Source organism: Scyliorhinus canicula, chromosome 1, assembly GCF_902713615.1.
Source record: "Scyliorhinus canicula chromosome 1, sScyCan1.1, whole genome shotgun sequence".
NCBI classification, from domain to species: Eukaryota; Metazoa; Chordata; class Chondrichthyes; order Carcharhiniformes; family Scyliorhinidae; genus Scyliorhinus; species Scyliorhinus canicula.
The window spans coordinates 112774843-112791593 of NC_052146.1; the positions used below are offsets into that span (position 1 = coordinate 112774843).

Sequence of the window (16751 nt, forward strand, 5' to 3'; positions counted from 1 at the left end):
CAATCTGTTATGGCATAATTTGAATATTTGTAATTGAACTGGTTCCCCATTACTCTGTTTACAGCACACACTCAGCAGTGAACCCAGCAGCTTATCAATTATAAATTCAGTTAGGTTGCCTTTTCCAGTGGGTGCTTGCTTCTCAAATGGAGCAGTATCTGTGTCTGTCAGTAAAGGATTATGCAGCAATTGCCTGGCCACAGTTCTTGCTCCATTCAACGCCTCAGTCAATAATTCTATATACTCGGAGTTGGGGCAGAACTCTCGGAAAACTGTTTTGCTCAGAGCTTCTCACCTTCCTCTTTGTTTTCGGAGTGTTTCTCGGCTTTGTATTTTTGGGTGGCACTGATGAGACTATTAATCCATCTACAGATTAAGAAGAGAGTCAGAACCAGAGACACTGCAGACCATACTGAGCAACAAAAGACAGCATCTGTGATATTCCTAAAAGATGTTGTGTTCGCATTAACAGGAGGCATTGTCTTTTAGAATATAGATCAGACAGAGAGAAGCAAGCTATCTCAAGACTCGCATGGATAAAAATCCAGGCTGCTTTATATTATTTTCCAGGAGGGGGAACTAGAGAACAGTTATTATTCAGTTTGTTCAATTTAGTTTTTCAATACGTACAATATTTTGAGTTTGGAACAATATCAGTGCAGCTGTTTCAGGGCGTTGAGCCAATGTTATTGTACAGTTTGCAGAGGGTACCTAGAAATGAACAGCTACTTACTTCCTCATTTCATCTACATTGTCCGCTGAAAAGACGAAGGACTTGAACTTTTGGTGACATAGCTGAAATACACTGGAAACAGAAGGGAAGATAGCACGACTAGAAGTTAAAAGACACTGAATTATTCGCAGTCATCCACCCACCCCCCCCAAACAGGCTGTTTACACTTGATTAACTATCACATTGAGTTCACGTCTTCAATCAATGAATCTTGAATAGAATGCAGAGACGATTGATTTGAAAGTTGAGGCTTAAGTTATGTGGAGAGATTAGAAAATCTGTGATTGCTCCCTCTCATAACAGTTGAAATTATATAAGGGTTTTGATACACTAGGGAGAGATTTTCTGCTGGCAGAAGCAACAGTAATCATAGGGAGATAGTAGTGTAGTGATAATAGAGTCATCGAGATCTACAGCACAGACAAGGCCCTTCGGCCTTTTGCATCTACACCAGTCAAAATCAACAACCTGAGTATTCTAATCCTATTTTCCAGCACTTGACCCATAGCCTTGTATGCCTTGGCATCGCAAATATACATCTAAATACTTCTTTAATGTTATGAGGTTCTCTGCCTCCACCACGCTTTCAAGCAGTGAATTCCAGACTCCCACCACCCTCTTGTGGAAAAGGTTTTCCCTCACATCCTCTCTAAGCCTCCGGCCCTTTACCTTAAATCTATGCTCCTTGGTCATTGATCTCTCCATCAAGGGGCAAAGTTTATTCCTGTCTACTCTATCTATGGCCCTCATAAATTTATACATCTGAATCATGTACCCCCTCCGTGTCCTATACGTCAAGGAAAACAACTCCAGTCTATCCAATCCCTTCAAAAACTCTCCAACACAGGCAACATCCTGGTAAACCTCCTTTGCACCCTTTCCAGTGCCATCACATCCCTCCTATAATGTGGATTCCAGAACTGCACACAATACTCTAGCTGAAGCATAATCAACATTTTATACAATTCCAGCATAATCTCTCTGCTCTTAAACTCTATGTTTTGGCTAATAATGTAACTGAAATGTAATCCAGAGGCCCAGGCTAAAACTCTGGGATATGACTACATTTTTTTTTAAAAAGCTGGTCTCACTAATGGTGAACCCATCTCATTCCCTTCTGTTCGTTCGGGAAGGAAATCTGCCATCCTTATCTGGTCTGGCCTACATGTCACCCGAGAACCACAACAATGTGGTTGACTCTGAACTTCTCTCTGAAATGACTCCTTGGGAGTTCCCACAGTCCACTTTGTCTCCTTTCTTGAAGATAGTGGTGGTGATCACTCTTTGTCAAAGAGTCATCGGACTCGAAACGTTGGCTCTTTTCTCTCCCTACAGATGCTGCCAGACTTGCTGATATTTTCCAGCATTTTCTCTTTGGTTTCAGATTCCAGCATCCGCAGTCATTTGTTTTTATAGCAGACACACGGTCGTTGTCAGAGGGTAGGTCCAGTTCAAGTGGCAAGGGAACCTCGACGACTGGGGATCTCCCTACTGCTGCAGCCTTCATCGGCCATCACAGCTGTTAATGCCATATGAGTATCTTCTGCCTGATCCGCTGTTGAGGACTTGTTTTGGATTGCACTTTGTCTGGTTCCTCCTCTCCGACTTTACCGTCATGTGTGACCCTGCCAGGAGCTAAAGACAGCATTGCTCTCGGCATCAACAGAGCGTTCAAGCCTCTTCACCATGGCAAGGTGGCAATCCAAGGAAAGTCACTGACCTTTCAGTTTAAGGAATGCTTTCTTCAGTATTCAGTGTCATGCATGTAGCAAATCAGGCAGGTTCAGACCAATACAAACATATTGGCCCCTCGGGGCTGCTCCACCATTTTATGTGATCATGGCTGATCTGTTTATATGAGTTCCACGTTCCTCATCTACCCCTGGTAACCTTCGATTCCCTTGCCTAACGAGAATCTATCTCCCCCTTAAAGATATTCAGTGACCTCGCTTCCACCACTTTCTGACGCAGAAAGGTCTGAAGTTGCACAACCCTCTGAGAGAAAAATAGTCTTATCCCTTCTGTCCTATGAGGGCGACCCCGAATTTGGAAACCGGGCCTCCAGTTCTGGACTCACCCATAAGAGGAAACATCCCTTCAACATCTTAACTTCTCTATATTTCAGTATCTTTTTTACCAATAAAGCTGCTGTCTAGATTTAGCATGAAACCTCAAAATAATCATTCAGCTGATTTCATATTAACCACAAGAAAAAGGAAGAATCCTCAGCACCCAGATCTCACACTTCAGCTGAGATGGATAGCTTCAGCACCAGAAGTTGACATCATTGCTGTTCAGTGGCTATTTTGTATCACTCTTTGTTGCTCTGTTTTTAGAAAAATTTGGTGGGAATGTAATTCTGTTGTCCTTTTCCATCTCTCCGAAGTCACCTATTAACTTGCTCAAGGCAACAATCGGGCAGCCTTCTACCAGAGCTACTCTGAACTGGTACCAATTATTCCTCTGATCACTGTCCCCTCACCTACTGGACAACCAACATCTCCCACACTTACATTCAATGATGTACTCAATATGAAGGGGGTGAGTGGGGGTGGGGTGTCTCAGACACTTACAATTTTCTCTTGTGCTCTCCAGCTGCCTCCACAGAGTACGAAAACAATTTGATTAATCCCTCGGCTTTCTCATCCTATCAAGAACCACAAACAGCATGTTATTCAGCGACACAGGAGATTCACCACAGGCATTAATTTACTCAGAGACTTGTTTCATCCTTTTATTTTCAGTCCTACAGTTCAGACAGCAGATCTTCCTCTGATCCTTTTAACAAGCATCATCTTATTTTCTTACCCCCATGCTGCCAGAACAAAGACAATCCCCCGATCCAATTAAATCATCCCCCCGCCCCCTCTACCCAGTTAAAGCCAAGACACATACACCAATCCCAACCAAAAAAATAAATAATTCATCACCAGATAATTATTGTGTAGACCCCCAAAACTCAAAAGAGTTCCAGTCTCGGGTGTCGCTGGTCAGTGACTAAAAGGGGAAAAAACAGGAAAGGCGCCAGGAAACTTTGGTGGCAATGATACAAGGAGCAGGACACCATGCACTGAACCAAAAACAGCACTAGGTTACAAGAAAAATTCAGTCTTGCGTAGCAATGCCTACATGATCTCACAAGCCCAATTATATGGAGATGCATTCCAAACAAGATGTTCCTTAAAACGGGCAACACCTGCACTATGCAGGACTGGAAGTCAGAGACAGGTCCCAGCACAAGCAGCTCAATTGTAACAGCTACTGTCCCTGCACACTCACATTTTGACTGTTGTACCAGTACAGAGTGGGTTCCTTCAGCACAAACCAGCAGCGTTTCCATTTCTGTGACATGAATCTAGAATGTTCTTTCTTCTTCCAGAGCCAGCCATAACATTCGCCCACACCCAGGTCCCTGCACGATATCCGTCTACGGCTAAGTGCAGTCGCTACCCCTGTCGTAGAAAAATGTACAACATAAATAACACCCCCAAGAGGAGATTAACCCAATGAATAGAATTTATTTTTAAAAGGACTGTGCGATGGTCACCCCTACCAATAGTGTCATGGACAGGGAGATTGATGAGAATAAGGTGAAGGAGGTTTTTCTCTCCTGTTGGTTCTCCCATCACCTGCTGGGACACTAGCTGATAAGGTATGATTCCCTGAATATGACTATGTTAGAATGTTGCTTGACAGTTTATGGGACAGCTCTCTAGTTTGGCAGTCCGAAGATGTTAGTGAAGAGAATGTTGCAGGGGCAAGTTGGCTGGTGTTTCTTTTTCATGTCGAATTCCAGTACCTGGGTCATGGCTGAGTGTTCCGTCCAAGTTTATACTTTTTAAATACTAATACTTCCGACTGGCTTGTTGGGCCATTTCAGTGGACAGTAAAGAATCAATCGAATATAAGTGACCTACAATGGTTGCCTGTCTGGTGTCACAAATAGGATAGACCAAGCATCCCTAAAGGGGTTTTCAATACAATCCAGTAGCTTCATGGTATCAGGTGATATTAGCTATAATTTTCCAAATGCATTTCATTGTTGGTGTGTTTTTTTTTTGAAAAGAACTTAATTCAAATTCAAAAATGGCATTATTCTTTTTTAAATTTGAGGGACCCCAATTTGATTTTGTTCCCAATTAAGGGGCAAATTAGCATGGCCAATCCACCTACCTGCACATCTTTGGGTTGTGGGGGTGAAATCCATGCGGACACAGGGAGAATGTGCAAACTCCAATGGACAGTGGCGCCATGAGGCAGTAGTGCTAACTACTGTACCACTGTGCCAGCGTCAGAAATGACACTATTCTAAGTGGTAGGTGAGCAATAATGCATCACCTCAGGTCTCCATCCTTCCACAAATTACAATTTGTTCAAAACTCTGCTGCCTGTACTCTTTGTTGCACGTACTCACACTCACCCATCAACGTCCATCTCCACTACAGCAGCTCCCTGTCCTCCTCTTGATTTGATTTGTCACGTGCACTGAGGTACAGTGAAAAGTTTTGTTCTACTTACAGTCCTGTCAGATCGCTCCATACATAAATACATAGAATATATTATAATTAATAACTATATACTATAATAATGGTTAAAAGTATGTAGGGAGAGGAGGGAGGGAGGGAGAGAGCGAGTGAGTGACCCGACATTGGGATAACGTGCAGACTTGGCACAGATAGTGACCCAAGACAGGAATTGAACCCGAGGCTCTGAAGCTAACAGTGCTAGGGACTCGGGTTCGATTCCCAGCTTGGGTCACTGTCTGTGCGGAGACTGCGCGTTCTCCCAGTGTTTCATGGGTTTCCTCCGGGTGCTCTGGTTTTCTCCCACAAGTCCCAAAGGACTTAATTAATTAATGAGAGATGTGCTGGTTAGGTGAATTGGATATTCTGAATTCTTTCTCTCACACATGTACACACACCCATTCCTCTCTCCTTCTCACACACACACATACCCACCCCCTTTCTCTCTCACGCACATGCATTCAACTCTCCCTGTCCCTCTCTCTCATAGGCACCCAACCCCCCACTCCCTCACATGCACTCACCCTCCCTCCCTCTCAAACGCACTCGCCCTCCCTCTCTCACACGCACTCACCCTCTCTCTCTCACATGCACTCACCCTCCCTCTCTCGCACACGCACTCACCCTCCCTCCCTCTCACATTCATCCACCCACCTCTCTCTTTCACGCCCTCACTCCCCTCTCTCTCACATGCACTTACCCTCTCTCTCTCACATGCACTCACCCCTCTCTCTCACACGCACTCACCCTCCCTCTCTCTCACACGCACTCACCCTCCCTCTCTCTCACACGCACTCACCCCCTCTCTCTCACACGCACTCACCCCCGCTCTCTCACACACACTCACCCCCGCTCTCTCACACACACTCACCCCCGCTCTCTCACACACACTCAACCCCTCTCTCTCACGTACACAACCCCTCTCTCTCACGCACACTCACCCCCTCTCTCTCTCACACACACTCACCCCCTCTCTCTCTCTCTCACACACACTCACCCCCTCTCTCTCTCACATGCACTCACCCCTCTCTCTCACATGCACTCACCCCCTCTCTCTCACACGCACTCACCCTCCCTCTCTCTCACACGTACTCACCCCCTCTTTCTCACACGCACTCACTCCATCTCTATCACACGAGCTCAACCCCTCTCTCTCACACACACTCACCCCCGCTCTCTCACACACACTCACCCCCTCTCTCTCACACACACTCACCCCCTCTCTCTCTCACACACTCACCCCCTCTCTCTCACACACACACCCCCTCTCTCTCACACACACACCCCCTCTCTCACACACACTCACCCCCTCTCTCTCACACACACACCCCCTCTCTCTCACACACATTCACCCCCTCTCTCACACACGCACTCACACCCTCTCTCTCACACTCACACTCTCTCTCTCACACTCACTCCATCTCTCTCATACGCACTCACCCCCTCTCTCACACGCACTCACCCCCTGTCTCTCACAAGCACTCACTCCCTCTCTCTCATACGCACTCACCCCTCTCTCACACACACTCACCCCCTCTCTCTCACACGCACTCACCCCCTCTCTCTCACACGCATTCACCCCCTCTCGCTCACACGCACTCACCCCCTCTCGCTCACACGCACTCACCCCCTCTCGCTCACACGCACTCACCCCCTCTCGCTCACACGCACTCACCCCCTCTCGCTCACACGCACTCAACCCTCTCTCACACGCACTCAACCCTCTCTCACACGCACTCACCCCGTCTCTCTCACACGCACTCATCCCTCTCTCACACGCACTCACCCCGTCTCTCTCACACGCACTCACCCCCTCTCGCTCACACGCACTCAACCCTCTCTCACACGCACTCAACCCTCTCTCACACGCACTCACCCCGTCTCTCTCACACGCACTCATCCCTCTCTCTCACACGCACTCACCCCCTCGCACTCACCCCCTCTCTCTGTCACGCACTCACCCCCTCTCTCGCACACGCACTCAACCCTCTCTCACACGCACTCATCCCTCTCTCACACGCACTCACCCCGTCTCTCTCACACGCACTCACCCCCCTCTCTCACACGCACTCACCCCCTCGCACTCACCCCCTCTCTCTGTCACGCACTCACCCCCTCTCGCTCACACGCACTCAACCCTCTCTCACACGCACTCATCCCTCTCTCACACGCACTCACCCCGTCTCTCTCACACGCACTCACCCCCTCTCTCACACGCACTCACCCTCGCACTCACCCCCCCTCTCTCTGTCACGCCCTCACCCCCTCTCTCGCACACGCACTCGCCCCCTCTCTCTCACGCACTCGCCCCCCCTCTCTTACACGCACTCACCCCCTCTCTCTCACACACGCACTCACCCCCTCTCTCTCACACGCACTCACCCCCCTCTCTCTCACACGCACTCACCCCCCTCCTCTCACAAGCACTCACTCCCTCTCTCTCACACGCACTCGCCCCCTCTCCTTTACACGCACTAACTCCCTCTTGCACACGCGCACGTGCCCACTCACTCCCTCTCGCACACTCGCACGCCCCCTCTCTCTCTCAAACGCACTCGCCCCTCCCCTCTCACACGCACTCACCCCCTCTCTCACACGCACTCAGCCCCTCTCTCACACGCACTCAGCCCCTCTCTCACACGCACTCAGCCCCTCTCTCACACGCACTCACCCCCTCTCTCTCACACGCACTCACCCCCCCTCCCTCTCTCACACGCACTTACCCCCCTCCCTCTCTCACACGCACTTACCCCCCTCCCTCTCTCACACGCACTTACCCCCCTCCCTCTCTCACACGCACTCACCCCCCTCCCTCTCTCACACGCACTCACCCCCCTCCCTCTCTCACACGCACTCACCCCCCTCCCTCTCTCACACACACTCACCCCCCCTCCCTCTCTCACACACACTCACCCCCCCTCCCTCTCTCACACACACTTACTCCCTCTCTCTCTCACACACACTCACTCCATCTCTCTCACGCACACTCACCCCCTCTCTCTCTCTCACGCACTCACTCCCTCTCTCACACGCACTCACCCCCTCTCTCTCACACACTCGCCCCCTCTCTCTCACACACACTCGCCCCCTCTCTCTCACACACACTCGCCCCCTCTCTCTCACACGCACTTACCACCCTCCCTCTCTCACACACACTCACCCCCTCTCTCTCACACGCTCTCACCTTCTCTCTCTCACACGCACTCACCCCCTCTCTCACACGCACTCACCCCCTTTCTCTCTCGCACACGCACTCACCCCCTCTCTCTCTCACACGCACTCACCCCCCCTCTCACGCACTCGCCCCCTTTCTCACACGCACTCGCCCTCTCTCTCACACACGCACTCGCCCCCTCTCACACGCACTCGCTCCATCTCTCTTTCACGCGCGCTCACCCCGTCTCTCTCACACGCACTCACCCCCATCTCTCTCACACGCACTCACCCCGTCTCTCTCACACGTACTCACCCCCTCTCTCACACACGCACTTGCCCCCTCTCACACGCACTCACTCCATCTCTCTTTCACGCGCGCTCACCCAGTCTCTCTCACACGCACTCACCCCCATCTCTCTCACACGCACTCACCCCGTCTCTCTCACACGCACTCAACATGTCTCTCTCACACGCACTCACCCTGTCTCTCTCACACACACTCACCCCGTCTCTCTCACACACCCTCACCCCGTCTCTCTCACACACCCTCACCCCATCTCTCACACGCACTCACCCCGTCTCTCTCACGCACTCAACATGTCTCTCTCACGCGCACTCACCCCCCTCCCTCTCTCACACGCACTCACCCCCCCTCCCTCTCTCACACGCACTCACCCCGTCTCTCTCACACGCACTCACGCCCCTCCCTCTCTCACACACACTCACCCCCCACCCTCTCTCACACACACTCACCCCCCACCCTCTCTCACACACACTCACCCCCTCTCTCTCACACGCACTCACCCCCTCTCTCCCTCACACACTCACCCTCTCTCTCCCTCACACACTCACCCCCTCTCTCCCTCACACACTCACTCCATCTCTCTCACACGCACTCACCCCCTCTCTCTCACACGCACTCACCCCCTCTCTCTCACACACGCACTTGCCCCCTCTCACACGCACTCACTCCATCTCTCTTTCACGCGCGCTCACCCCGTCTCTCTCACACGCACTCACCCCCATCTCTCTCACACGCACTCACCCCCTCTCTCTCACACGCACTCACCCCGTCTCTCACACGCACTCACCCCGTCTCTCTCACACGCACTCACCCCGTCTCTCACACGCACTCACCCCGTCTCTCTCACACGCACTCAACATGTCTCTCTCACACGCACTCACCCTGTCTCTCTCACACACACTCACCCCGTCTCTCTCACACGCACTCACCCCGACTCTCTCACACGCACTCACCCCCATCTCTCTCACACGCACTCACCCCGTCTCTCTCACACGCACTCACCCGTCTCTCTCACACGCACTCAACATGTCTCTCTCACACGCACTCAACATGTCTCTCTCACACGCACTCACCCCCTCTCTCATACGCACTCACCCCGACTCTCTCACACGCACTCACCCCGTCTCTCACACGCACTCACCCCGTCTCTTTCACATGCACTCACCCCGTCTCTCTCACATGCACTCACTCCCTCTCTCTCACATGCACTCACCTCCTCTCTCTCGCGCACTCACCCCCTCTCTCTCACACGCACTTACCCCCTCTCTCTCTCTCACACGCACTCACCCCCACTCACCCCGTCTCTCATACGCACTCACCCCGTCTCTCTCACACGCACTCACCCCGTCTCTCACACGCACTCACCCCGTCTCTCTCACACGCACTCACCCCGTCTCTCACACGCACTCACCCCGTCTCTCACACGCACTCACCCCGTCTCTCACACGCACTCACCCCGTCTCTCACACGCACTCACCCCGTCTCTCACACGCACTCACCCCGTCTCTCTCACACGCACTCACCCCCTCTCTCTCACACGCACTCACCTCCTCTCTCTCACACGCACTCACCTCCTCTCTCTCACACGCACTCACCCCCTCTCTCTCTCACACGCACTCACCCCCTCTCTCTCTCTCACACGCACTCAGCCCCTCTCTCACACGCACTCACCCCCTCTCTCATACGCACTCACCCCGTCTCTCTCACACGCACTCACCCCGTCTCTCTCACACGCACTCACCCCGTCTCTCTCACACACGCACTCGCCCCCTCTCTCTCACACGCACTCACCCCGTCTCTCTCACACGCACTCACCCCGTCTCTCTCACACGCACTTACCCCCCTCCCCCCTCTCTAACACGCACTCACCCCCTCCCTCTCTCACACGCACTCACCCCCCTCCCTCTCTCACACGCACTCGCCCCCTCTCTCTCACACACGCACTCGCCCCCTCCTCTCTCACACACGCACTCACCCCCCTCCCTCTCTCACACGCACTCACCCCCCTCCCTCTCTCACACGCACTCGCCCCCCTCTCTCTCACACACGCACTCGCCCCCTCTCTCTCACACACGCACTCGCCCCCTCTCTCTCACACACGCACTCGCCCCCTCTCTCTCACACACGCACTCGCCCCCTCTCTCTCACACACGCACTCGCCCCCTCTCTCTCACACACGCACTCGCCCCCTCTCTCTCTCACACACGCACTCGTCCCCTCTCTCTCACACACGCACTCGTCCCCTCTCTCTCTCACACGCACTCGCCCCCTCTCTCTCTCACACACGCACTCGCCCCCTCTCTCTCACACACACGCACTCGTCCCCTCTCTCTCACATGCACTCGCCCCCTCTCTCACACGCACTCACCCCCTCTCTCACACGCACTCACCCCCTCTCTCATACGCACTCACCCCGTCTCTCTCACACGCACTCACCCCGTCTCTCACACGCACTCACCCCGTCTCTCTCACACACGCACTCGCCCCCTCTCTCTCACACGCACTCACCCCGTCTCTCTCACACGCACTCACCCCGTCTCTCTCACACGCATTCACCCCCTCTCTCTCACACGCACTTACCCCCCTCCCCCTCTCTAACACGCACTCACCCCCCTCCCTCTCACACGCACTCACCCCCCTCCCTCTCTCACACGCACTCGCCCCCTCTCTCTCACACACGCACTCGCCCCCCTCTCTCTCACACACGCACTCGCCCCCTCTCTCTCACACACGCACTCGCCCCCCTCTCTCTCACACACGCACTCGCCCCCTCTCTCTCACACACGCACTCGCCCCCTCTCTCTCACACACGCACTCGCCCCCTCTCTCTCTCACACACGCACTCGTCCCCTCTCTCTCACATACGCACTCGTCCCCTCTCTCTCTCACACGCACTCGCCCCCTCTCTCTCTCACACGCACTCGCCCCCTCTCTCTCTCACACACGCACTCGCCCCCTCTCTCTCACACACGCACTCGTCCCCTCTCTCTCTCACATGCACTCGCCCCCTCTCTCTCTCACACGCACTCACTCCATCTCTCTCTCACGCTCACCCCCCCTCTCTCTCACATGCACTCAACCCTCTCTCACTTACGCACACTCACACCGTCCTCTCACTCACACACACCAAGAGAGCGAGATGGGGATGTGCGAGAGAGAGATGTGTGTGTGCAAGAGAGAAGGATGACTGAGAGAGGTATGTGTGAATGTGAGAGAGACGAGAATGTGTGTGTGAGAGAGAGGTTAGTATCTGTGTACATGTCTGAGGGAGGTGCACTTGTCCGATACGAGAATCATCTTTCCAGCATGATTCCTCGCATTGAAATGACAAAGATTAAAGGCTCAAAGTATTTTTTAAATAAGTGAACATTTTACTATTAGCTAGATTACCCACACCATATAAGTATAACCATAGCTAGAAATGGCTTGTTTCCATTTGAATTCTGTGTTTGCAGCTATTGTGCAGCAAAAAGGGGCTTCAATATGACGAGAATGCTTGGGGTGCCTGATGATCTTGGGAGGTCACCAGGGGTTCCGCGGCTCGAAAGGTTTGGAAAACCCTGCTCTACGGTCTCACGTCATTCTATTTGCAACCTATCCCAACCTTATGAACACTCGGTAGTCCATAAATACCAGAAGGAGCAGTCAGAACCCATAACCAGCATAATTGGTGCTTGACAGTCAGGGACAGCTCGGGCTCTGAATTCTAACTCTGGAATGAGTGCAATGGGATAAATATCTGGGAGGTAAAGGTTTTCAGACAACAGGCCCGCACTCACCTTTTTTCTTACGCCTGTTCCGTAATTTCACCTGAAAAGGTAACAAAACGGTAAGTTATTAAACACTTCAAAACAGTTACACCAACCATGGTTACAATACATTGGCAAACAGGAAATAAAGCCACAGGGTGCTGCACGGACTCTCTAGTGCTCTCAAGGCATACACAATTCTCTCCTACCCCAGTCTCAGATGTGCACATCTGAGGGAGTGATTCAGTTACACTGGTATCAACACAGTGAGATGTCAGTCACAAGGGCATCAATACAGTGGGAAGTAGTTAAATTCACAGTTTTAAGGTAATTAATAAGAAGGCATGGTGTATAGCCAGTAAGGAGCACGAATGCAATATCCACGAGCAGCAATTTTTGCTGGCAACCAGGACCTTGTAAATCTCTGAACCTTAGCCCAGTCACCACCTTAACCGCACACAAGAATTCAGTGCTTGCACCTATCTCAGATTAGGAAACTGGTATCTTCCCACAAGCCTTGGATTGAACTTTTGGTGACCGACTCTGTTTCACATCAAGAACCCCCATCCCTAACAATTCTGGACTATTATCAATTACTCCCTTTGACTTGATGTAATTTTCTTTCTTGTCTCTTTAATCTACCTTGCTCAATGTTACTTGTTACTTTTTTTTAAATCAGACTCCCGGCACCAGTTTCTTCATGGCAGGTAGAGGAGTGGCACCAAACAAATAAAAAGCAGCATCTGTGCAATGTTAAAAACTTATCTGAATTATCTTTTAATAATCAATTTAGGATCTCAAAAAGCAGTACTCACACTACATACTTTACTCTGTGCACAAACGCTCACAACTAACTGAGGAGAATCACTGGATCTTTTGTTCAATATGTTTTTGTACTGTGCTCCGCAGCCCCAGGCTTCCTGTTTAATCAGCTTTATTTTAAATATTTCACCATCAGAATTCCTCCTTAAAAATACACTCTCTCAATGCTACACTTTTGTGTAGTGGTTTGGGTTTGTCTGTCCATTTCTGTAGATTTTTGATTTAAACGTACAGAGTGACATCTTTGTACAAGAAGTTTGGGATTACTGACCAAACAGAATTAACATAGCTGAAACTTCACAATATCTTGAGCATCTTGTTAATGTCTTAAATCTGCTTGTGTTAATTCTGCTGATCCCTTTATCCTTTAATCCCCATTTCTGCCTCATAATGTCAGAACTCTTGTTTGTTATGCAGAGAAATAATTATCCACAATCTGCAGACAATACTGAACTATCTGAAGCTGAAGAATTATAGGTAAATACGGTGGTACAGTGGTTAGCCGAGGACTAGGGTTAGATCCCAGCCCCAGGTCACTGTCCGTGTGGAGTTTGCACATTGGGTTGCTGTGTCTGCGTGGGTCTCACCCCTACAACCCAAAGATGTGCAGGGTAGGTGAATTGGCCACGCTAAATTACGCCTTCATAGGAAAAATAATAATAATTGTGTACTCTAAATTTATTTTCATAAGGAATTATAGGTAAACAAGAACATTAGCTATCTCCCGACTTATCTTGGAGGACTGTAAATTACTTGTGGTTCTGTCCTCTGTGCGGATGTTGGTGCTTCCCAATTGAACAGACAAATACAAACCACTCAATAGTGACCTCCAGGATGTTGGTGGTGGAGGATTCAACAATTCTGATGTTGAGAGAACACAAGCAGAATCTCACTCGTTGGAGATGATCATTGCCCGACACCGATGAATGCTACTTGCGACTTATCAGCCCAAGGCTGGATGTTGTCCTGGTCTTAGCACATCCGGGTATAGACAGTTTTGTTGTCTGAGAAACTGTGAATGGAACTGAACACTATAATCATCAGTGAACACCTGCTGACCTGGGAGTGTTTGATGTTGATACTACGTTATACCAATGTTCTCTTTCAAATTGGGCGCGATTCTCCGGAATAATTTCCCAGTGTGGTAGCGAGCGGGAATTGCCGCAAGCTTCCCGGCGCTCAGCCCAGCGAAACCAGCAACGTAATTCAACATTAATTGGTCCACTTAACGATGCCTCGCGGGCTTTCCACCACAAATAACGGCTTGCTGTCTGATTCGCCGGGACCGCACACACCAGCTACAAAGTCGAGCAGCACTTAAACTGCACTTGCTCAGCGAATCCCAGCCAGCTCGCAATAATGGCGCAGAGAAGACTAGCGCCAAGATTTGGGGATGATGACCTGGGGAGGCTCCTGGACGCGGTGGAGACCAGGAGAGTTTCAGTTTCCCCATGGGTCCCAGAGGGTGAGCCACAGGGCAGCCACTGCTGCCTGGGATGAGGTGGTGGCAGCCATTAATTCCAACAATATGACCAAGAGGACTGGCCAGGGTGCAGGAAGGTCAGCGACCTACATCAGGCAGCATGAGTGAGTAGACACCAACGCACACACCCCCTCCCCCACATTTCCCCCCCCCCCCCCCCCCCCCAAGGGAGCATCCACTGCTCCGGGTCGGAGAATCCCCGGGGAGGCGCAAATCCCACCCTGGCGCCGGCTGCCCTATTCTCCGGCGCTGTTTTTCAGATGCTGGCGGGATTCCCGCCACGCCGGTCGTGGGCCGATGACAGTGCCCCCCCCACCCCCGGCGATTCTCCGGGCCCCGATGGGCCAAGTGGCATAAAGATTGCGCAGTACCGCCAGCGTGAATTACCTCGCGCACGGCGGGACCTGGCAGGTAAGTGTGTGGGGGCGGTCCTGGGGGGCCCCCACAGTGGCCTGGCCCGCAATCGGGGCCTACCGATCTGTGGGCGAGTTGGTTCCACGTGGGGGGGGCCTTCTTTCTCCGCGCCGGGCCCCTGTAGGGCTCCGCCATATTGCCCGGGGGCCGGCGTGGAGAAGGGAACCCCTGCGCATGGGCGGAAATATGCTGCCCGGTCCGCGCATACGCAAGATCATGCCGGCTGTTCCATGCATGTGCAAACTCACACCGGCCCTTCAATGCCAGCTGGAGCGGCGCCAACCACTCCGGTGTCAACCTAGCTCTCAAGAAATTGGAGAATTCGTCACTTTCAGGGGCTGTTGACGCCAGAGTGGTTGGCGCCAGTTTTCCCACTGGCATGGGGACATAGTCCCATTTTCAGAGAATCCCACCCCAAATGTTTATAAATATCAAACTTGACTTAGGAGCGAGAGAATCTCATTAGTATCAAAGATATTGAAGCAATGAGAATGAAGCCCAAGATTTTGAACAGACTAGTATTTTTAAAAGATTACAATGGTCAAAGGATTCATCCTTTAGGAGTGTGTGAGCTTGAAGTTCAAGTCAAAGATAGAATTCCATAAAGGCAAATTTTCAGTTGTAGCCTCAGATCGTGAATCGTTACTAGGTGTGGAAGCTTGTGAATCAATTCAGTTAGTCGAGAGAGTATACAGTGCTGACTGTGCTTTGAATGCACACAGAGGATCGGTGGATTCAATAGTTCAAGCATTTACAGAGATTTTTCAAGGTTTCAGTGTCTTGCCATTTACTTACTGAATTCAACTAAAGGATATTGCGCAACCTGTAATACTTGCTCCTAGGAGAGTACCAGCACCATTAAAGGTTCGGTTGAAAGCTGAACTTGATAGAATGACAATCTGGGGGTTATCAAGAAAATTGAAGAACCAACAGATTGGGTAAATTCAATGTTGTGTGTTAAGAAATGCATTAATGAGTTAAGAATATGCATGGATCCTAAAGACCTCAATAACAACATCAAGCGAGAACACTATCCCATACCAAAACCTGAAGAAATGAGAGCAAAATGTCAGGTGCCACGTGCTTTAGTAAACTGGATGCATCGCAGAGTTTTTGGCACTCAAATGGGATGAAGATAATACAAAATATCGTACGTTTAGCACTCCATTTGGGCGCTTCTGTTTTCTTCTAATGCATTTTGAGATAATATCCGTATCTGAAATCTTTCTCAGGGCAATGGAGCACATTTTGGAAGGTATTCCAGGAGTCCATGTGTATGTTAATGATATAATAGTATGGGGTTCTACAAAGATGGAACACAACGACCGGCTCATCAAAGTACTACAAACAGTTAAGAAGTATGGACTGAGATTGAACAAAGCCAAGTGTCAATTTGGCATTAAAGAAATCATGTTTCTGGGGGGCAAATCTGCTCATGGTGTACATCCCAATCAAATGAAAATTCAGGCAATGAATATGCCATGACCATCAAGAAAGGAGTTCTAAGGATATTAGGAATGATCAACTTTATAGACAAATTTATTACAAATTTGTCAGCCAAGAAAAC

General features: G+C 50.6%; 1 protein-coding gene across 1 annotated transcript in view; it reads right to left on the reverse strand.

Moving 5' to 3' along the window:
* cnksr1 (connector enhancer of kinase suppressor of Ras 1) overlaps positions 1-16751 on the reverse strand; it is a 143874-nt gene that overhangs the window by 15916 nt on the left and 111207 nt on the right. The window contains exons 13-17 of the mRNA XM_038798021.1: positions 12496-12526; positions 4013-4185; positions 3307-3380; positions 734-805; positions 296-366 (exon numbers count right to left, since the gene is read on the reverse strand). Coding sequence (XP_038653949.1) covers positions 296-366; positions 734-805; positions 3307-3380; positions 4013-4185; positions 12496-12526 — 421 coding nt within the window. The remainder of the gene's footprint in view (positions 1-295; positions 367-733; positions 806-3306; positions 3381-4012; positions 4186-12495; positions 12527-16751) is intronic.